Source organism: Hippocampus comes, unplaced genomic scaffold, assembly GCF_001891065.2.
Source record: "Hippocampus comes isolate QL1 unplaced genomic scaffold, H_comes_QL1_v1.1 scaffold29, whole genome shotgun sequence".
NCBI classification, from domain to species: domain Eukaryota; kingdom Metazoa; phylum Chordata; class Actinopteri; order Syngnathiformes; family Syngnathidae; genus Hippocampus; species Hippocampus comes.
The window spans coordinates 2,734,875-2,757,917 of NW_017805820.1; the positions used below are offsets into that span (position 1 = coordinate 2,734,875).

The 23,043-nt window shown below is 42.8% G+C and overlaps 1 protein-coding gene across 10 annotated transcripts in view; it reads right to left on the minus strand.

The window, feature by feature from the left end:
* Positions 1-23,043, minus strand: part of mecom (MDS1 and EVI1 complex locus) — a 140,895-nt gene that overhangs the window by 8,108 nt on the left and 109,744 nt on the right. The window contains exons 1-10 of one of the 10 annotated variants that reach the window (XM_019886021.1): positions 16,334-16,814; positions 15,278-15,412; positions 8,651-8,756; positions 8,432-8,545; positions 8,209-8,320; positions 7,585-7,732; positions 7,272-7,452; positions 3,910-5,302; positions 3,292-3,382; positions 2,158-2,184 (exon numbers count right to left, since the gene is read on the minus strand). In XM_019886021.1, the coding sequence (XP_019741580.1) occupies positions 2,158-2,184; positions 3,292-3,382; positions 3,910-5,302; positions 7,272-7,452; positions 7,585-7,732; positions 8,209-8,320; positions 8,432-8,545; positions 8,651-8,702 (2,118 nt within the window). In that variant the 5' untranslated portion in view covers positions 8,703-8,756; positions 15,278-15,412; positions 16,334-16,814. Of the gene's footprint in view, positions 1-2,157; positions 2,185-3,291; positions 3,383-3,909; positions 5,303-7,271; positions 7,453-7,584; positions 7,733-8,208; positions 8,321-8,431; positions 8,546-8,650; positions 8,757-15,277; positions 15,413-16,333; positions 16,815-23,043 lie in introns of those variants that run through there. The other 9 variants (XM_019886019.1, XM_019886012.1, XM_019886020.1 and 6 more) reach the window with 9 other exon arrangements.

Below are 23,043 nucleotides of genomic sequence, written 5' to 3' on the forward strand. Positions count from 1 at the left end.
CGGCTATGCATCATGGTATAATGTTTGGTCTTGGGAATGTCTCCATGCTGAGACGAATAAAGGTTTTCTTACTCTTATTCTTATGTTGATCACCTTGTTTATATGTTTACCACCAAAATATCTTCAAAAAAATTTTGTGATATGATGCAGTCATACACTCCTGCAACTACAAATTTGCCAATCATAAATGATCAATCATAATTTACGACACTGTCTTAATAGAGCTCTATTTAAAGTATACAGTCTTTATTCATTTACATTTCATTCGTGACTCGTCATATCTGATTCTCTAAGGATGTCTGAAAAGTTACAAAGCATGAACCACAGATTGCACTTCAATGATGGATGTGTACGTTTTATGGATTAGGTTGATGAAGTCTATTTGGCTATGTCACAGTGCCTTGTCTGTGTGAAATGTTTAAGCTACTTAATGTCAAGAAGAGACCAGACTGCGCTCTGAGGTAATTTTCCCAAGGTCATACACTCTACTCTTTTGTATAACAGGCCCCTTTGCACATACTTTTGAACACACACAGACGCACACCTCATGAAAACCCCTTTTCATTTTCCCCAAGGCAGTGTGTAAGCATTTGTGAACTTGCTTGTTGCTGTAGCGTCGCAGTGGGACCAGTGGTTGATTGGCTATCTTCAGAAGTCGGTGATGCTGCGAGGGCCTAATTAGCGAGATGCATTCTCAATTGTTGATCTTTATCAGCAACCAGATGTTTGGCGAGAGAAACAAGCTCAACCCTCGACCCCCCCCCCCCACCCCACACTCCACGGGGGTGTCCCAAAGAGACTGTTACCCTTGGACACATGTAAAGCATACAGTTCCGTCTAAACAACTACCTTCAATAAAATCTCCACTGCCCCTCCGTTCCCTCTCCCTTTCATGATCATATGCAATAGATGCGCTTCGTTATCTGTACAAAAAAAAGCATACTATATGTTCAAAAGTGGTTGGTTTGGGTATATTGATGGAAAGTGCCTCTCCAGCCTCCATTTTTGAATTAGACTACCCGTTTTTCACCCTGTGCATCCGACACCAGACTGACCCTCGTTTTCTGCCCTGTGATCTCTTGTGCAAATTACCCATGAAGTTGATTGCTCAGTATGCATTTCTACTGGGCTCCTCACTACAGTATGACAAAGTAGCCCAACATGTTGTTTTGCTACACTTACAACTTAAGTATAAGCTTGACAATATAAGAAAGAAAAACAACACTGTGAAGTGAGCTGAATGAGATCTTTTTGTGAGGTGGCTTACATCCCCTACATCTTTTTAAAATATATTATTTTTATTATCCATCCATCCATCCATCCATTTTCTGATCCGCTTTATCCTCACAAGGGTAGTGGGGGGTGCCGGAGCCTATCCCAGCCATCTTTGGGCAGTAGGCGGGGGACACCCTGAACTGTTTGCCAGCCAATCGCAGGGCACACAGAGACGAATAACCATCCGCGCTCACACTCACATCTAGGGACAATTTAGAGTGTTCCATTAACCTGCCATTCATGTTTTTAGAATGTCGGAGGAAATCGGAGTATTTGGAGAAAACCCACGCAGGCCTGGGGAGAGCATGCAAAATGCCACACAGGGAGGCTGGACCTGGAATTGAACCCGATACCTCTGCACTGTGAGGTCAATGTATAATAATAATAATAATAATAATAATTATTATTATTATTATTATTATTATTATTATTATTATTAAGTGATCAACATATTGCCACGGTTGTTTTTCCAGCGAATAAAAGTTTTACAATGACTAAAGTTTTGGCCTGAAACTGATCAATTCTGTCCCATTAACTGAATCAGAATCCAAATCTGAATCATCTTTATTGGCCAAGTATGTAGAACACACAAGAAATTTGTCTCCTGTGGGGAAACATTTCCTCGAAATCGGAAGTGGACTAGTTGCGCAGAACAAATTGTTTTGGTCTTCCATTGTAATGCCAATTTCCCACAATAGTGTGAGAGGAGCAGAGAAATCCAGAGTTTCAAGGTGCTGTGACTCATTAGTACCTCTTGAGGAATTAAGTGTTGCAACAAGATCGTAAAAAACAATGTTATTTAAAAAACAAACAAAAAAAAACCCTACGCTCTTATGGTGTACATGAATTACTGAGGAAAAATTATATATACATATATCTTACCCAAGTGCTCTGATCTGGCAAACGAAACTGAAGGGAGAAAAGAAAAAAAAAGTCAGAAAGCAGCAGCAATCAATGTCTACACTATACAAAACATGGGTCAAAGATTTTAACTATAAAGGAGCAATGAGCTGCCTAACTCCAAAGTTACGGCGGCGGAATTGTAGATGGCTCTCATAGTTCCGAACACTTCCCCGTGCGCAATAAAAATATTACAATAGCAGCCAGAATGTAATATGAGCCCAAATTGCTTTGCAATAAAATATCCTGCCAGGAAGTAAAAAGCTGAATCACAAAAAGGTTAAAAAATAAAAAGAATATCGTCTTTCAGATGTTCTTCGTTTGACTTAATATATGGCCGAGACGTGAGTCAGGTGACTGAGCGCAATGCCACTCAAAAGTATATAAAAGGGCCCCTCGCCTGGTCTGACTTGGACCTACACTAGTCTGGGGTTTCTGGGAATGATTTGTGTGTCCAGACATCATAAAGTCATAAAGATGGCCTAAGCACTCTGTTAGTGTTTCTACTGATAGGACACCTCATTAAGGCATGTGGGACGACCATGTGGTCGTTGCAGGCTAGGCCTTTGCCACAGTCTGGACAGAGGACATAAATCAGGCAAATGAAACAGCCTGTAAAAACCAGACCTGAAATGGAGAAAAAGGGGGAACAGAATCATATGCCTGAGAGAGTGCTGTTTTCACTTTCCGAGGCCGTTCTCACCCACAACAGAGACTGATTAAATGAATGTAGTTCAATACATATACAAGGCTTGATTTTTTTTTTCTTCACTGCTGAGCACTTTTGTCAATCAATTACCTTGTTTGAGGAGCAACTTTCTAACTTTGTGGAGCAATTTTTTTTTTTTTGCAGGTCAATCATCTGAAGCAACGGTTTTATTAAACAATAAAAATCTGACAATATAATGAATGAACTTTTTTTTTTCTTAAATTCACATTGTGTATAGCAGTGACCATTATTTACTGGTCTGGTTCCTTCTGTCAGAAATTATCTTCCCTCTTTTTTCTGAGGAGAATGACATTGCTCCAAAGCAGGCTCTAAGCACTTTATACACAAATATACACACAGATCGGTTCCAGGTCCCATTCCACGTTGATGGCACAGTCCGAACATACCTGAGGGTGGAAAAGGAAGCCCGGAGCTTGCCGCAAGTACTTGTCTTTCAGCGTCTCAAACGGATCACTCATTCTCCTCTTCTCAACCCTGCTAATAGTAGATTTCGATCAGCTCGTAACACACAAGTACGGTATTTGAAGGTTGCAAATCAAAGACAAACGAGTCAAATACTCCAACTGTAGCTTGCTGCTGTTCATTTGTCAGCTGTGTAAGATTTTTCACGACAGCACATTTATGGTAAAGTCTAAAGTGAAGCAACAAGAGGTAGCATTTTCTTTGGGTTTACGTAATTTTACACAATTAAGTTTGCAATGTTTCTGTGCCTTCAAAATTCCAGACCAATCCTGCTTTCGAGTTAACTTCGACACTGTTAAAATCTTGATCGGACTTGCATTTCTCTGTCCATGGGATGATGGAAGAATACCAATATCACATGGTACAAAGCTGTGGGCCGATTGGTATGGATGGATGCTCGACATTGCTATGCGATGTTTATTTTGGTGCCTTTTACAAATTTGTAAAATGAAAATGCAGAGGTTGTACTGTGCCAAGTTGAATCAAATCACGGTTCTTGGTAGGAACGTGTCTTGGGACAAAACCACTGGGAATAACAATACCTGTAGATGGGATCCATGAAGAAAGGAGTCGGCCTGGCATGTTGTAACGAGGAGTCGGGCTTTGGTGTTACCAAAACTGCCTTCTCATCTTGATGACCCTCACACATTTTTTCCTCTTCTTCCCTTGCACTGCATCCACGGCCCCTGGTCCCTAGGCTGAGGTCCAAAGGCTGATCCTGACCGGTAAACTGGGAGGCTTCGAGTTTGGAAGGCTCAAACGGGGGCGATTTCTCTTTTCGTTTGGTGGTGAGGTCAAACGGTGTCTCCGATGACGATTTGCTCTGAGCCTTTTTGCAATCGTCTGCCTGCAACTGCGGCCCACTCTTCAGCACGTGAGCTCTGACATCTCTGTCTTGAACAGGATAAACTGGCGGAGAGAAAGTTGTGAAGAAAGGTAAAGGGAACATCGAGGGATAGGGCAGTGAGCCGACTTTTTTGTCTTGCAGGCCAGCTAGGCCCGTCGAGCCGAAGTACTTCTCAGCTATGGAGGCAATGGCCTTAATAGAGTCATTTACAGCCCCTGTAACGGCCGTGTGCTCGTCCAGTGAGGAAGGGATAAGCGAAGGTCCGGCAAAGTTTTTATCAGCACCGCTGCTTGTCAGGCTTAGACTTTGGGGGCTTCCATCACGAGCCTTCAGTTTGAGGCTTTTGCCATTTTCCCGCACAGCCCCCCTATCTCGCTCAGTGTCCATATCACTTTCGAGCTCGGAGCTTGACATACTCTCTAGATCGCTTCCACTGGGTGTGCTGACTTCATCCAGATCACTGCTTTCAGATTGGTCACTTTGCTTGTTGCGTTGCTTTGTGGAGGACAGTGAGCTTTGATTGCGTAGGTCTGAAGCTGTGGTCTGACTTTCAGGAACACTGTTGTCCTTCCGAAGCGCCTTAAGGAGCTCTCTGGACTCCTGAGCTCCAGGGCTAGGTGGCAGCAGTGGATTCCTACTGAGCTCTGCACCGTGCCCGGCAACAGCAGCGTGAGCGGGTTGCCTAACCGGCGAATGAGTGGCTGGAATTAGTGGTGGGCGGTGATAGATACCAGAAGGGAAAAGACCCGGGAAGCTGAATGGGAAGGCTGGCGCGGCAGGGAACGTAAGCCCACCATGATGGCGGCTCGTTCCAAAGTAATCAACCAATCCGGCACTGCTGTGGCCCATCGCCAAAGCTGACTTGTCCAAGCCAGGGCCGCCGGGGAGTGGCATACTTTGAGCAAATATTCCTCCTGTCGTGAAATGGTTCTTTCCCTCACAGAAGCGTCGATGCTTGTTCAAGGAAGAGGTGGTGCTGAACATCTGCCCACAGTCCTTGCACTTGATCTGCGTTCTGCAGTCAGCGTGCATGCGTTTGTGACGACACAGGTTTGAGAATTGGGTGTAGGACTTATGGCACACTTCACCTGCAGGGGCACACAGAAGTAAACAAAGAGGGTTTCACAACGCGACGCAGAGACGCACAAAGTACCGACAAGAACATCACACAATACATTTCTACTTAACATGTGACACAGAGGAAATGCAATGTGAAACGCTTGTGTTCCCATCAATATTATGACAATGGTTTCCATCAAAATGAGGAGGAGAGGTGTGTCCAGATCCTGGTATTGTAACAGGATGACAGTGTGAGTAGGTTGTTGCCGCTCATCACCTGCACATCAGAAATAGTTCCCAGGCATCCCTCGACTCATTGTGTCCCAGGGATTCCATAAACAATTACATATACACACACACACACACACACACACACACACACACACACACACACACACACACACACACACACACACACACAGTCACACAACAAAACAACACAGACAAACTAAGTCACAGAGAAGGACACACAAAGGAATGCAAGAGTACTGACACACGCACACACACACACACACACACACACACACACACACACACACACACACACACACACACACACACACACATTCTTAGGCGTATGAAGTACAATGGCTCTATTTTAAGTTTGTGAAGGAAGCAGAGTTGAATGAATCCTATCCTGCAGTCTGGTTCCCAGGACAGGTCCCACGTCCTATACTGCCCCCCACCCCACTTGCCTACCCTGAGTCTCTCCCATCACCCTTTCAGGTCCCTCACCTTGTCCCCAAGCTCGGTCCCTGTCATCCTGTACAGTGGGCAACCTTCCCACAGCACTCAAGTGCTTTTGTGACACCATCTGACCCTAAGAGATGGACAGTGACCATACCCAGTATAGAGACCATCTTACTAGTCTATCAACATATTTACCACCTACCCTACTCTTTACTGTAATTCACATCAGGGTTGTAAATAAATACTTGAATTGCAATCGTCGTTCCTTTTGCAATAGTTTTCATGAAGCCATAAATGGGAGTTGACTACATTTGCCACTGTTTGAAAACAAAATCAGTTATCATGCCGATCAACACTATATTGATGTCAGAACCCAATTTGTTTTAGAAACAGATGTTACATATATGGGGCAGGAGCCTATCCAAACCTCTTGGGTTTTTTCCGGGTCCTCCCACATTCCAAAAACATGCACGGTAGGTTAATTGATCACTCTAAAATTGTCCATAGGTGTGAGTGTGAACACTTGTTTGTCTTTGTGCGCCCTGCAATTGGCCGGCAACCAGATCAGGGTGTACCCCGCCTACTGCTTCAGCACAGCTAACTACATCGATAGGCATTGGACTGGTGTACATCAATGCTGGCTGCACATCGACATTGAATTGTATCATTCCAAAAAAGCGATACAGTACATCGCTTTGTGTCAAATTGTCAGGCCTGATACCGATTCGATACATATCTTATCGGTCAAAAAACATATCATTATTCGTTTCAGCCCTACTAGCCTGCGCACCCACGACATGTTAACATGCTTAATTGAAAAGGAGAGTAGAATCTCTTATGTGGACTGATTTTCATATGCTGGCATGTGGCAGGTCAGGGAAATAGAAGAGGCAAGAGGTGAAGGTCATAATGCTTTAGGGAAAGGAGAGTGTGAAAGGTCAAAATGTGTCTTGCTGGGGTATGCAAGAGGGAAAAAGTGTGATTGTGTGTGTGAGTGAGCATGTGTGTGCGTGTGTGTGAGTATTTGTGTGCATGCGTGCAAGAGTTTGTGTGTGTCAGACTAGGTCACTTGGATAAGACCGAGTGTAAGTGGCTCCAATTACATGCTTGTCAAATAATCATCGTTGTGTTTGCTCTTGACTTCTAGTAAATGATGTCACAATTCTTAATATTCCCTCCTTTATTTACTCTGGAACATTAGGTTTGAAACTGTATGAAAAGCTGAAAACAAGAATTCCCAAGAACACGTTTTCTAGTCACACAAGCATGTTATTTTTGTTATTATTATAATGTACTGAGTAGACTTACATAGGTAGGGTCTTAGTGACTTACACATGAAGGGCTTGACACTGCTGTGGATGTGCTTATGCTGCTTTAGGCCCGAAGACGTTGCAAACGTCTTGCCACAGTCGGAGCAGGCGTGGGCCCGCGCCCCGACGTGCTGCGAGCGGATGTGCCTCTGCAGGTTACTAGGGTCTGTGAACACCTGCTGGGGAAGGAACCACACAGATACACAGAAGGTGTTACTATCGACCAAAGAAACACAAAGTAGTCCACACAGAAATCAAAGCGAGAAAGTGGCTGAACCATCACATTTTCCCCCCAAAAGTCATCACTTTACCTTTGAGCAGTTTTCACATTCATGGTGCTTGCCACTGTCATGTGACATCTGGTGTCGGATCAGGTTTGATTTCCAGTTAAAAGCCTTGGGACATTGGTCGCACTTGTATTCTCTCTCCTCAGAGTGGGACAGAATGTGAGCCTCGAGGCTGCAGGAAGCACAGATAAAAAACAGAACAATGAGAAAGAGATGGAGAAAAAAACAGCTGATTCTCTGGGAAAGTGTGTGTGTGCCTGATCTGTCACCAAATTCACCAAGAATATAATTTAAATATGCCCCTTTGAATCAGTCTGATTGCATGCTGAGCAAGTGCGATGATCTTCCAGAGCATTACTATCATCGGTACAAAAGTAGTCAAAAACATTGAAATCATGTTTCGACTCAGTGTTTGAAGTGAATAATAGCGTACAGTACATGTCGAGACTAAGTTGTATATTTTGTTACGGGATCAAAAAAAAAATCTGTTGGCAACGGCAAAGCCGACCCTGTTCACATTTGTCATTTAACATTTATTATTCTGGCTTACTCCGCACGCGGAATGATGGGGACAAATGACCAATCAATCAGTCACACGAAGGAACACTCACACTACAACAACACAAGCGCAGGTCGTATAGAAGTCACCTTTGGATATCCGGGAAGACCTGATCACACTCTTTACACTCATGAAAGTCATGAGACATGTGGAGAGGTCGCAGGTCTTGAGGTTCCTGGGCATTGATGTCACTGTCCTCTGCTAGACACAAACAACAAGTTAAATACAATTCACATTCCAGGAAATAGTCAGAGTATCGACGAGAAGGAAGTCTGGGCATCTAAAGAAGAGCAAAAAAAAAACAATCCAAACCTGCATCATGGAAGGATGAGGGGGGCATCCCGCACTGCTGCATCTGGTGGTCCAGCAGTTGGCTGCGGGACTCAAAGTGCTGGTCACAGTCTTCACAGCGGTACTGCCTCTCCTCTGCAAAGCGGGAGGGGTGAACATGAGAAAATTGTTGAAGAAAACGTCTTGTGCAAGTTGTCCCAGTGAGCAACATTGTGTACTGTATACATGTGTGATGCTGACCGTGAATATCAGGAGCCATGGAAGTATCACATGAATACTCTTCTGCCTTCATGAAAAGTAGGAGCTCCTCACCGGGGAAAATATCTCGAGTGACTTTGTAGAAGATCTAAAAGACATCCACAAATACGTTGTGTATTATGTCGCAGCTCAAACAAATGCAGCCAACAATGTATTTTCTCACACCGGTGTAAACACGTCACCATAAAATGTGGACACACATCGCGAGACACGGGTACAGAAAATGGAAAGTCGATCCGTGAAACGGATCGATCGTGGAAAAACAGGGCTTTTGAGAAGCAAAGGCAAATTGTTTTGAAATCTGAGCAAAACTGAGGTCGACCGACATCTTCCGATGGCATGCATTCGACTTTAGAGGTTGAGAGGGACCTATGGATATGTAACAAAGAACGTAAGAAAGGGATGCGGTCCAAAGTCCGATCGGAGTAACAATTTGAAGCCTTTGACCTTTTCACATTTGTGTTCCCATTTGTGTTATTTTAGTGGTTTATAAGTGGTGGCGCAATTTCAGGCCTTTTTTCAGTCAACACGAGTGTGATGAAAGTCAAGTGTACTGCAACTACTGGTAGGTACTTATTACATCATTGATATTTTTTTGTGCAGTACCATTAAAAAAAAAACAACACACACACACACACACACACTAGAGTATGGAATGCAGCAAGCAACCATAAAACACAGTCAGGATAGTGACTAGTCGATGTTAGTCTTTGAATGTCATTTTGAAGTGGTAAAGCCGACTAGTCTGGACAACCCCAACTGACTAAATACTTCTGCATGAGCCTCTGAATTTTGTGGTAGTGTGGCAGTAAAAGTATTTCCACAGGCACAAGCAGAGGCACACTTGAGGAATTCCCCTCACGGCTCCACCTCTTCCCTGTTGGCTACCACAGACAAACAGCAAAACCCTCACACACACAAACAAACAGGCAAAGGCTCACTGCAGAACAGAAGACCCGCTGTTTGATCTAAAGGGTCATCAGTAGCAGATCAAAACCACACACACACACACACACACACACACACACACACACACACACACACACAATCATTGACTGCCACTGGTTTAAATTAGCAGGTTATTGTAGAGATTAGATAACCGGGGTGGTGGAGTTCACAGTGACAAAGACCCAGCAAAGCATTAAGGCGGCCATTTACACCACACACTCCCATTCTGATGTGTTAATATTTTTCTTCAAATCCCAGAAGCTTTGAATAAAACCAATTACGTCCGAGAATGGCAAACCATTTATCTGATCTTTCTGCGAAGCTTCTTTCCCCAGCAAAGGGCACAACCACAAGTACATGATCCAACTGGTTTCCTTGAAACCATTACTTCTTAGCCACGTTATTAGCACGTACTCTCAGGTCACACCCTGGTGACTCCTTTGCGCTCAATTGATTGGTGAGCTATTAGGCAGAGCTTTCATGTTGTAAAAGGTCACAAATGCAAATGAAAAATGCTGGTCTGGATGCGCACAGTCGAAATGACAAGCAATTTTGACATCTTGAATAGCAACATTTAGAAGCATCAAATTTACAATTTTTATATTATTATTATTATTATTATTATTATCATTATTATTATTTGGAGGGACGCTAATGCAATGAAGAGGTACTATTATATGACAAGAAATTCTTGCTGTGGTCTGTTTTGGACCCACAAGAATTTCAAGCATTTTAATTGGTATTATGCTGCTCACTTCCATACCTCACCCAAAACGGCAACGTAAAAAAGATAGCAACGTGATATTTCAGCATCTTGCCCCATCAAAGTAGATGAACAGGTTTGATGTTTGGAAATGCTATTGCAGTCTGCTGTTGGAAGCTACAAAATGAAACTTTCGGGTAGCAGTCATACGTCAAGAAAGATTGCTCAGAATAAGGCAGCGAGCTGTTTACTTTGTTGTCCACACGGAACGAATGTTCAGTGTATGAGTCTCTAGTTGGTTGAAGGTAGAGAACAGATTTCCTGCCTCATTCCTACAGGATTTTTTTTAAATTTGGGAATGATCAATGACTACATATTACATACGCATGTCTTGAAGGCCAAATGATATAACAGAGGCATGCAGATTTATCATTTAAGAAAATAAATCAAGATTTACTGAAAGAGGTTGTCATTGACGATGCCTATGCATATTTCTAGAAATGTAAAATCGTGTATGTATGTTGATATACGTTCAACCATCTGAGCATTTCTTAACCTTGCTTACCCCGACATCTGGAAACTGTTAATTTGAATTCGGTCTTGTATAACACGCATAGTAAGTGCGGTTGTGAGGTGTTTTGTGATTGTCGCTGCTTTTTTGTTGCGTTTTTGTGAGGGTATACTGCAATGTGAAAATAACAGTGGGGGTTGAGTAGCAAAGGAGTCAGCCAAAGCTAATGAGGACCAATCAAGTGAAACAAAATTAAATACTGGGAAACTTTATTTGTGCATGTTTTATGGAGGTTGGAAAAAAAAAACATTATTATCAGCAGGAACGCAATCAAAGGTTTCAAAACATTTTCATGTATTTTATTCTGTTAAGAGATTTTTGTTCACTTCTTGTCTCATTGATTTATAATTATTTGATCGTTTCATCTCGGCGTGACTGGCAATCATTGTGAAATGCTTCAACGTGCCGGCCTAATACTGAGTTATAATCAATAGGCTGAATGAGATAAAGGGCAGACTCAGACTGGGCCATTCGAACCATGTCGAACTTTAACGTCAGTACGATCGCGGGCGAGCTGGAGCCTTGCTTTGAGCATGAGGCAGTTTACTGTATACTGTGGACTGGTTTCCAGTCAATCAATCGCAGGCTACATATAGATGGACACAACTCCCATCATCCTAAATAACTGGCAAGGAGCAACCACATGACAGTAATTTTACGACACGTGTGCATTGCAAGCAAGTTGGAAAACCGGGCCTACTTTTCTAAGCCTGCCAGAGAAAGGGATGTGTCCTGTTCTTTTGATGCCAAACGTACAAGACTAGGTGTGAGATGGGCTTAAGGAAAGCACCCATGTTGGTCAGAGAGTACACACTGACATTTATATGTCTTTGTAGTGTCTTGTGAAATGTTCTTCAACAAGGCGGATGATGATAATTACATTAATAATCCACTTGCCACCCAGTTCTGTCTGTAGACCGAGGACAGCCGGCACGAGCTTTTTAAGCACTAATTACCCACATTATCTTAATGACAAACCACAATGGTTGGGGAGTTTTTCTGCAGACTGCCTTGTTTGATGCATCAGCAAAGCAACGGGAACATCAAGAGAGTGCCGGCATTACGGGGTAGAATGGAAAAGGGCTGTCACTGAACGCACACAGGATGTGAAAGGTTAATGATAAAGATTAATTAGCATGCCCGTTCATCGTTGCTCTTACTGTAAAAGTTAAAGAATGTTACTATTTTGTCGAGAAAAAAAAAAGTCTCCAGTAGTCTTTTATGTGGCGTGACGATAATATTGAGTGAACTTCAGAATTCAGTGGCTAACTCATTTCTGTTCAATTCCAATTGAAATAAAGGGATTCAAAAATAGTTTCCAGAGGTTGGTGGTTCGATCCCTGGCCATTGCGACCATGTCGAAGTGTCCTTGAGCTACTTCTTGAACCCCCCCCCCCCGCCCCCAGTTGCTCCTGATGCTGCGTAATCAGTCGGTGAATGTGGTATCAGTGCAAAACGCTTTGAGTACCCGAGGCAGAAAAGCGCTCTATAAGTGACAGCCCATTTGCATCATGGATAGGCAAAATAATAATGACATAACTGATTGTTAAGAATTCAGTATTTGTTGTTCATCTTGATGAAATTCACGCATGCAAAGTTTTGTGCCTTACTTGTCTTAAACCAACAAGTGGAATTGATTTAGTCAGACAATTTTTGTGGGAAAAAAAGACTAGTTTTGAAAATTAATACATTTTTCCACATTTAATCATACACATTTTGTCCAATGGCCTCCTTAATTAGCACTGAGCGCTATTGTAAGGCATTTGTAATTTCATCATTAGTTTTGAGACAGGATTCGAGAACCTTGATTCTCAGAATGCTTGCCATTTCACCTCAGTTATAAAACTACAATCTTTGCATTTATTCCTCTCTGAATTTGTACAAATTATTTTGCACAGGTAGGTTTTGTTTAGGTCATCATCTTATGCTGTAGAATGTTCGAGTGTTGCTGATGATGATGAAATAGAGTGTTTTTCAAAGTCCTCTGAAGAGGATTTAACACAACCGATTCATTATAGCATGAAGTGAAGAGTGTGAAAGGGAAAAAAAAAACTGTTTCTCCAACGAGACAAAACACGCTATTTCCCCTTCTCTCCTTACTCATTCCTTCCTCACTCACACACTCACCCCCTCTGAGATTTGCTCATAAAGTTTTATGGTAAACAGAACTGGGTCAGAAATAAGAGGATGGAGGCCAGTTTTACTTTCACATTGGAAGGGCTGAATTGGAGCTTACGAGTGAGCCATAATGACCAACACACCTGGAAATTGCTGAGGTTGTATGACATTGCCGTCATATAAATCACGCGGCAAATCATCTCCGTTAAAAGTACTGCACTGGATTGGTTTAAATCCACTTCTCAGAAGAGGTTTTGCTGCAGTTTACACTTGAGGGAGCCCACTCTGTTTCGTCTGGTGGAGCATGTGTGCGTGTGTTTTCAAGCTGAGTTCATACTCAGCACTTCTCTGCGGTTGTAAAAAAAAACCTGTTGGGACTCAGGTAAGGCACAAGTTCCCGTTTGCCCCGAATGAACCATTTCCAGTCTTAACGTAGATGCTCGGATACACCGGCACACGTGCGCATTGCCACAGATGCAACGAGCCACACTTTGCACACACACTCAAACCGGAATGTGTGAACGGAGACTGAAAAAGCACAATCAAAAAGCCCTCATGAGCGCACGCGGTAGCAAAAAATGACAGGGGCTTTGCAAGACCACCCCACATTTAGTCTATTCAATTTGAGCACACAGACAGGCATTGTGAGCCGCTACAGTGTGTTTTCAAAAACATCAATGCTGGCCGGAAGGCTTAAAGACGGCACATTGTACTGCGCTGTGACAGTGTGTAATAGTTAACAATCACCTCATCACAGCCATGTCCGAGACCTGTCGGAACCTTACACAAGCACCAGAGCAGAACCACCGTGTTGACAGCAAGTCACACCTCGCGCACGGTTCTCTCTGCTTGTTTGTCTCCCTGTCACTTTGAAAACACAGAGGCCAAGTGATTCCAGACGTTTGGTGTCTTTCAAGAGAACAGGGGGGGCGACCTCGAGGGATACTTATCCTCTTAAGAAAAGTGAGAAGAGGGGTGACAGAGGAGTCGCTGATTTGTTCAGGAAAGTCCTTTTCAGTTGTTCACCTAAAGGCTCCATTATACCAAGCATACCTGACACATCCTTTTCCTTTCAATTTTGTTACAGGACTCTGCGGATCCACCCTGACCATTGCTCAAATGACCAGAGATCATCTCCAACACAGCCATACCAAAGGAAAAAAAAAATCTGAGAGATTTGTTTGTTTGTTTGCATTTTCTTGGTTCTTGGAGCAGAGAGGTGGGTGCCATCATTTGGATTCTGAAAAGTGCAATGTTTCAAAATCCACATCTTGATCCAGACCACTAAACTTCAATGGGCTCAACACAGCTGCACAGTTATGTAAAAATAAATAAATAAATACATAAATAAAATAAATGTATTTTAAGCGTAATCTTGCTTCCTGCATCGGGATTCGCATTTCCATTTTTGCCATCAAAACCACTGTTGTGAAAAGGTGGCCTATGACTTTTTCATAACACCGTGACTCACTTTGTGATCTACTTACTGTTCATCCTTTCCTTACAGACAATTTTTCCCTCTCTTTAGTGACTCCTCACTGAGAGGTAATGACAGGCATGGGGCTTAAATTCCATTTTTTTTTTTTTTTTTTGCACGGGTCACGCCATGGAATGTGCTACACGCGTGTCAAGTAAAGTTTAGTCTCTTGTCCACCACCTTCTATGAAGGGATGACTGAGTGGGATTAGTGAGGTGAACAGACCCCCATGTGGGCAGCACGCACCTCTGGCCACAGCCAGGTGAGCAGCAAAAGACGGTGACATTCCTGACATATCTAAGAGTTTATATCGCCAGCGTGACAGGGAAGTGTGGGGAAATATCATCTCGACAGGCCGCCTCTGATCCTGCCCTGTGGTCCTCGCACGGCAGAAGCCAGCACACAATTACAGAATGAAAACACATGCTGATAACGTAGAGTGTCTGCAGTACACCGCATTGTGTGTGTGCGTGTGTGAGAGAAGTGAGAGCAGGGTGGGCCACGCAGTCGCACATGGGACTATCTGACTTGAATCACAATAACACCTTTTTAAGACAACAACAACAAGCAGGACGGAGAGGTGAAAATACAGCAAGACTTTCATCCGACAGTTGAAAAAGATGCTAAAAATGTAGCGTGATTACAATTGTACTTCATTTAACCACTAAGTGGGATTCGTCCATGGGCACAATCATCATTTGGGAATTCAAAATAATAACACCTCCCCCCCATTTCTCATCAGAAAATCCAGTCTGCATTTCTCCAGGACAAGCTGCATATGTCTCCACTTACCTGATCATCGATCTGGCAGGCTGTCAGGTTATGCTGCTTGGCAGTGGGGGCAAACTGGATGTACTTCAGCCAGCTCCCGATATCTGGCTTACTGGCATCAACACAATATTTCACATGGCCTGACCCATCCAAGATCTGAGGAGACAGAGACAAGTAGAGATCAACATCAGTCCAGGTGACTATGTACCAACAATACCTTCCACTGAGAAATAAGGCTCTAATGTTGGGAGTCACTGTGGAAATTGACATCCATGCCAAAGACCTATTTTGAAATATTTTCAACGTCTAAACAGGGGTGGGGGGGATATATATAATAATAATAATAACAATAATAATAATAATAATAATGTGGGCTGGGAAAAATAATAGACAGATACAGTTATGAAACATACAACGGATTCATTGATTTAGAGACACAAAAGTGATTAAAAAAAGCAGATTTTTACAGCTTACACAACATCTTTAACGAAAGACACATCAATTAACAGCAGCAATTTAAACTCAAGGAACAACAGTTAGGTCGGCCCTGTGACGCCTGGCTCATGAATTTCTTGACACGAAAAGGAAATTATGCATTATAAAAATCAACAATGAAAAATATTTCGAACATGAAACAATACAACAAAATGTGGACACCGTGTTTAGCATGCACATTGTAATGTCGTTTTAAAAAAAGGTATTATTTATTTTTCTTTCTTGCTTCCTTCCTCGGAGCATAAATCATTTGAAATAATTCACACAGATTTGTATCCAAGCAGGATGAAAAACAAACAAACAAAAAACAACAACACTATCCAAGGCACGAAAATGCGTTAACATAAAAGAAGGATACATTTTTTAGGGTTGAGTGAGTCCTTTTGTCTGGCGCTCCAGCATTGTTTTCACGTCTTGAACAATTTAAGTCGGACTGAATTCGCCCTGACAGCAACAATAAACACACTAACAATAAACACACTTAAAAAAAAAAAATATATATATATATATATATATATATATAGGCGAGGCGTTAATAGAGCATATAATATTTTTTTCGTTTAAGTCGGTTTACATTCTTACCGTTGAATGTTGATGTCGGCGTGCCGTTCAAGAAAGTGCGGGTGGTGAAGTGAGCAAAAGTGATGGAACTCCGCTTCAAAGATCGCTCGATCTTGGGATTCTATTTTGGTTATATTTTTTCATGAAATCAGCCCCGTCCATTTTAATTGTCACCAAAAATATACGGCAAAAGTTTTTATCAGGCTCTCCAAGACGCCGGATGAGTGAGTGTTCGACAGACTCCTCTCGGGTGCGCGCACACTTCACTGCCCGCCACACACCGCGTGCTTTCTCAACTCCAGTCCTCTCATCACCGCGTTGCCTTCACGGACCCGTCTAACTGGTATGCATCTCCCTTCTGTTCGCGGTGGCCGGGAGACGTCCCGGCTGCAATTCCCTCCGGTACATCAACTTGCTTCCAACTTTTCACTGTGCGCGACTCGTCTGCTCCTCTCTTGTCACTCCTCCTGTCCCGACGCACCCAGGTGTCCCCCCTCCCCCCCGCCTCTCGCAGACACACACCCACCTCCTCCTCTTATTGTAATGTATCAATTATAAGATAAAGGCAGCGTTTTAAAAGTTCTTCTTTTCTTCTGTGGATGTCTCTCTCTCTCTCTCTCTCTCTCTCTCTCTCTCTCTCTCTCTCTCTTTGTTTTACGCAAAAGCGACATCCATCCTTTCGGCCCCATTCTAAGTAACTGTCCGGCGGAAGCGGCTCCTCTCCGCAGTAAATTGGGCCCTGGGTCGCAAAGGTTGAACAGGGTCAGAGACAGGTCGAGATGGGGCTTCTAAAGGGATGAACTGGCCCGGCACACTTTAATGAACCAACAGAAGCTTCAAAGGGAGCCATTGTTCATATCTTCTCCAAACTTGTCTACAACACTCGATGTCACTTCTTGAGGCGTTTCGTTACAATGGTGACCTAACGATTATTTTGTCGGCTTTCGTTAGCTTTGTTTCTTTTTTTTTCTTTTTTTTTCTTTAATTATTCGGAATGTGGCGCAAAGCGCGTCAGCACACCTGCGCAGCGAAGTGTCACGCAAGAAGCGGATTCAAGAATTAGTGTGATTGTACAAAAGACAGGTTGGGACATGCCGTTTGAATCTCGAAAGTGCAAAGAATAAAGAGAGGCGACTGTTGTCAGTGAGGCGAGTTTATTAAGCAGCTCATAAAGCTGAGGAGGGCTGCAGCCTTGGCTGATGAGAGCAGATGATGATGGATAATGCCTCAACTCTGTGACATTGACCTTCCATCCGAGATAATAGCCATTGTTTTGGCAAATCGCGCAGCAAATGTGCAGGAAGGACAGGAAAAATCATGTGTAAATAAGGCAGGACCCCGCCACCGATTCCCATCGTTTTGCGCTCCCTGAGAACCCAGCAGAGACCCCGGTCCGCCCGGTCATTGATTTCCTGCCTCTCCTCGACTTGTCCATTGTTGGAAGCCCTTTTAATTTAGCCATAAATTGGGAAAGCTCAAGCCGAATGAGCTGTTCTATTTTCTTCCTGTCAGGATGAGGGATTTGTTTTATGATGCATTGTTTATTAAATACAAGTAATCTGAGAAGGCTTCATAGCCTTTTCGCGTCTGATCCAGCATTCTGAATCTGTATGGAAAAGGAACGACGCACGCTCCCGATTTGTGGGGGGTAAACGTGGGTAACAGTGTAGCAGGACCCCCGAATGCCGACTACATTGGTACACGCGTCATTACTTTCCCCCGCCAGGAGATGGCGTGCTCTACTGAAGTGAACTTCCAATTGCTCAGAATGGAACATTGGACAGCAGAAATGGCATTTCAAACAAAATTAAAGATGTGAACTAACTATAAAACTCAGTGTTTAGTCTTAAATTATTGCAGTCATTCAGTATAATCCGCTTCATGATTCAAAGTAACTTGCCCTTGAAATTCAACTGTATGGACCTGAATGGATAATGCCATGAACGTGCTCCTCTAAAACGCTTGAAACAGCTGTGTAAAGATGGGTGACAGTTTGTTCAAACAGTGTTAACAAACCTGGAAAGAATTGCGATGCATATAGCTTTAATTTGCATTTATTTGAGCCGTATTGTGATGTGCACGGAGGAAATTGATCTGCTTGATCAGAATTATTTGATTTGGCTTTGAGGTAAAGATTTTGCCCTGGTGGAAAGCTGCTTGTCAACATATTACAAACCCAACACATGCAAAATTCAGGCTATATTTCTTCCAACTATATACAACACAGCATTTTCATACCTATTTCTAATCTCATAAGTGTTCAAATCATGTTTAGTGGTGCGGCTCTTGAGCACTGTGAAATTGTCTCGCGGCATTCTTGTTTGTTTTAAGAGTTCAGACATGGAAAAAAAAATATTCATGCATGAATGCAGACAAGCTTGATGGTGAAATGTCTTATTTTGAATTGAGCCGAGGTTGAGCTTCATTGATCATATGATTTTCTTTTCTGTTTTTGATGCAGCAGATTTGGACTTTTGCTGCTGGGCTCTGGCTCTTTGTAAGTCATAATAGGACTGAAGAGGGGGGATTCCCGTGTGGGTTGCAGCCACTCCAGCCGTACAGACAGCTCCACGCTGCAGCTGAGGGGGCTACATGGAGACACAGCAGAGGCCTGTGTGGCACATTCCATCATTGGAGGGCACCATTAGGAAAAGGAGAGAAAGTCGACGTTGCAGCCAAATCCACATTAAATGATCCGCCATTCATTGGGAAGACCTCCCAGAGATGGGATGAAAAGCCGCTGATACACAAATCTTAAAACAAGGCACATCAACTTTACCTCTAACCTAAAAATCCTTGACCCAAGATTAGTGTACAGCGGAATAATCCTACTCCTTTAGATAGACCCTGTGTCCAATCGGTCCATACCAATTACCATTAAGACAGAGTGGAGGAAATGAAAGTGGAAAATGTAAATACCAAAAATTCGCTGGGCCTGGAAATAGGCCTGTCGTGAGCAGCGTGTTAATCTCCACCTCAGTAATTTGGTTCTGCAGCAGAAGACAGAAGCCCTGCTGCTGTGCCCTGCACTTCATAAATCACTGCTTTATGTGGACAAGGTCAGCTCACCCCCTTCCCCTTCCACTGGCCCCTCCGCCATGTTTACCCGGCCTCCCGGGGGCTCTCAGGACCAGACCAGCCCACTTCTAATTACTGTGGATTATTTTCATTTGCCGGGGGTCAGTCAGGCATTCCGGCAGAAAGAGCGAGTAGGGATGATTTTCTGACAAATTCTGTGGCCTAGGAGAAATAGGACTGACATGTTTGCTGAATTAGCACCTGGATGTTTTGTGTTCACGCTGTTTGTTTTGCCTTTCAGAGCTCTGCGCCAGAGTCTATCGGCCAAAATGTCCATTTCCTTATCATTACATTTAAACATCAGTTTAGCACTAAAGCAAGAGGTCAGACTGATTTGTTTTTGTCCATTAAATAACTACATTCATATTCAGTTCAGCTGTTCCGTGACACAAAGTATATGGCTCTCATTTATTTAGAGAGTGTAAACAGATTAAAAAAAATAAAAAATAAGACAAACAGACACACAGACAGAGATGCTACAAGCGAGGGAAAAAATGCTGACTGACAGAAGCCCTGGAAAATAACATTTTTAACATTCAGCATTCACCTGGAGGGCACCAAAGCAAAATCTTTGTCACCCGGGCTCTGAGGCCTTATAGCTAGCTAGCTGGCTAGCTATCTAGCTAGCTAAAGCAAGCTAACTTAATAAAAAATTAAACCAGCTAGCTTTAAATGGGATAGATAGATAGTAATAATGTTTTGACAGGTGGCTTCTACAGGGAATGCCAGCAGCTCAGAGAACAGGCCAGCCCAGAGAGGGTCCGCAGTCAACAACACCCTCATCCACTTCACTTCACAGTACTTCACACCTGCCAGGGATTGTTGATTGGTGACCTTCACACCGACCTGGAAAAGTGTGCTTTTGATCCAAGTTCTAACATTATAAGTGGGTTAAGTATAGCAAGACCTACTTCTCAAAGCATATTGTTTGATTGAGTGATTCATAAAATATTGCACGATACCTGCAAATTCAGACTCATAAAACTATATATGAAGTTTTGGGAGAGTGAAGAACTGCAGAGAAGGAAAACAAGAGATACTTTTCCGATATTGTTTATCATGATACAATAATGTGAGATTGTCACCTCAATTTAAAGTTAAATTGTCTGTGTGTGTCAAAAGGCGAGAGACTTCGATTTTTTGCGCAGGTAGGCAAATTGCTAAGCCAAACCGTCTTTGAAAATGAAGCTGGGGCCGCATGGCAATGGTGGTATGCCAAGGATTTACAGAAAGTATTTCAAGCTATCGAGTAATTACTAACACTTCCTCTATGGAGCGTTTGCATACAGGCCCACACTGTGTGTAGGCTTTGGGATGTGATAAAATTCCACAAAGGGCAAAGGCTAGCTTTTTCAGACATAAATCGGACGGGCACACAGCTCCGACCTGAACAGAATAGACTGGAAACTTAAACAGCCCCACTCAGGCCTGTTGCGACAGGGGTGGGGGGCGTTCTAGGTAATTAGAGAATGTTGCCTTTCGCTGCAGGGTGAACAAATTGGCTCTAAAACGCTCATAGATATCATCTTTAAAAGACCATTTTTATGCTGTGGAGGTAACGCATGATGGAATTGAACACGGCACTTCAGATCAAGCGAGAGCAAGTGTCACACATTCATTACGTTTATCTCCAGTCTAACGTTTAAAGTCCTACCGCAGATGGAATACTGAGATCATTAGCTTTTGCTGTGGCGTGTCCAATTGGAAGGCTAATATTTAATGTTGGCGGATATCAGGTTGAGATGTCGGACTTGTTCACTGTGACGGCAGAAAGACAACATTTCCTCGTCTGCTAAGTGTAGCAGCTATCATGTAATTCGAAGCGAAATCGAGGGAAATAATTGTTTTTTTAAATTGTAAAAGTTGTCCTGAGACTTTCAGCATTTTTTCTACAGCTGAATAAAACAATATTTTTCGAAGGGCCGTTATATTACCATACTAAAGACAAAGCCATAACCTAACAAAAGCGATGGAATATTTTTTTTTCTTTTTAATTTTTAAGTGACTGAAGCTGTAAACTGAGAAAGTGTTAAACAATGTAAGTGGAAAACGAGAGAATGTGAGACCAGGGTATACTAGATCTGCTTGGCAGCTCAGGTCAGTAGCCGAGCTGTAAGTGCGATGATTAAAGTCTGAATTACCAGAGAAAACAACAAATCAGTAACAGTAACATAGCGACACTGAGTGACTCCCATTAAAGGCTTCACTGGTTTTCAGTAGCATCAAAGCAACCCTGAGTTAGGCTGGAATTATATTTAACCTGAAGCACTGCTGCGCACCGTGACTAACACTCCAAGACTTAGAGCGGCACTCGCCTTTCAATCTTTCCTACAAGAACACTTAACAAAGGCATCAAGCTGATTTGATGTGTTTACTCTCCTCAGATCATTTAATTTTCTTTTAAATGTTTTCTTGATGTTAAGATAAAAAAAAAATCGCTTTAAATGAAGAAAATCTAATCACAACTCTCTACTATGTTGTGTCTGAATCACACTAAAATACAGCAATTTTCATGAATGTTTCTCCTGATAAACTTTTGTTCGAGCTTTCCACAATTTAATATCACTCAAATATGAATCTTAAAAAAAAGACGAAATGTTCACATAAAATTAACCCCTGAATGGGCAAATACGTTATTTGAAAAATCCATCCATCCATCCAATTTCCGATTCTGCTTCATTCTCACAAGGGTCGCGGGTGTGCTGAAGCCAATCCCAGCTGTCTTCGGGCAGTAGGCAGGGGACACCCTGAACTGGTTGCCAGCCAATCGCAAGGCACACGTAGACGAATGACCATCCGCACTCACACTCACACTTAGGGACAATTGAGAGTGTTCCATTAACCTGCCACACATATTTTTAGAATGTGGGAGCAAACCTGAGTACTGTACCTGGAGAAAACCTACGCAGGTACGGGGAAAACATGGGAGGGCCGGAGCCGGAATCGAACCCTGCACCTCTGGGAGTACTGTACCTGGAGAAAACCTACGCAGGCACGGGGAAAACATGCCAACTTCACATGGGAGGGCCGGAGCCGAGATTCCTGCACCTCTGCACTGTGAGGATGGCGTGCTAACCAATATCCCTTATTTGAAAAATCAATTCACGAATAAATAAAAAGTGTACTTGTATCTTATTGCGGCTGGAAAATGTTTCTGTATTGTTTTGCATGCAAGTCAATATTGTTCTTTTCATACTAAAATGCAATTCTGCTGAAAATCTGCAATGGATGACACATTTCTGTAGATTGATGATACTGTACATAATTAGATTACATGAAAATGCACATCCACTGAAGTTGAATATTGCTGGCATCGGGCCGGAAGACTCTTTTGTCACTATTTGGTAAATGTAATATTTTTCCACAAATCTGTATTATTGGTCAGTCCACATGTATGGATATTACAAATTATTGACTAATCCAAAGTGTTGAAAATGTCATCCTCTCTTTGCCAATGAAATGTTATTGGTTGAACGAGCGTATCGTTTTGAGGCTCTCCTGAAAAGTGATGATTTTCAAGGTACGCCAGCTACCGTCTCCATTCAAACATAATAGAATCCTACATGACACATTTCAGTAATAGACCCATCAAATTCGAGCATTGGTGCTTGTCGGGTTTATTCAATTCCAGATCAATCATTCAGGTGTTGTAC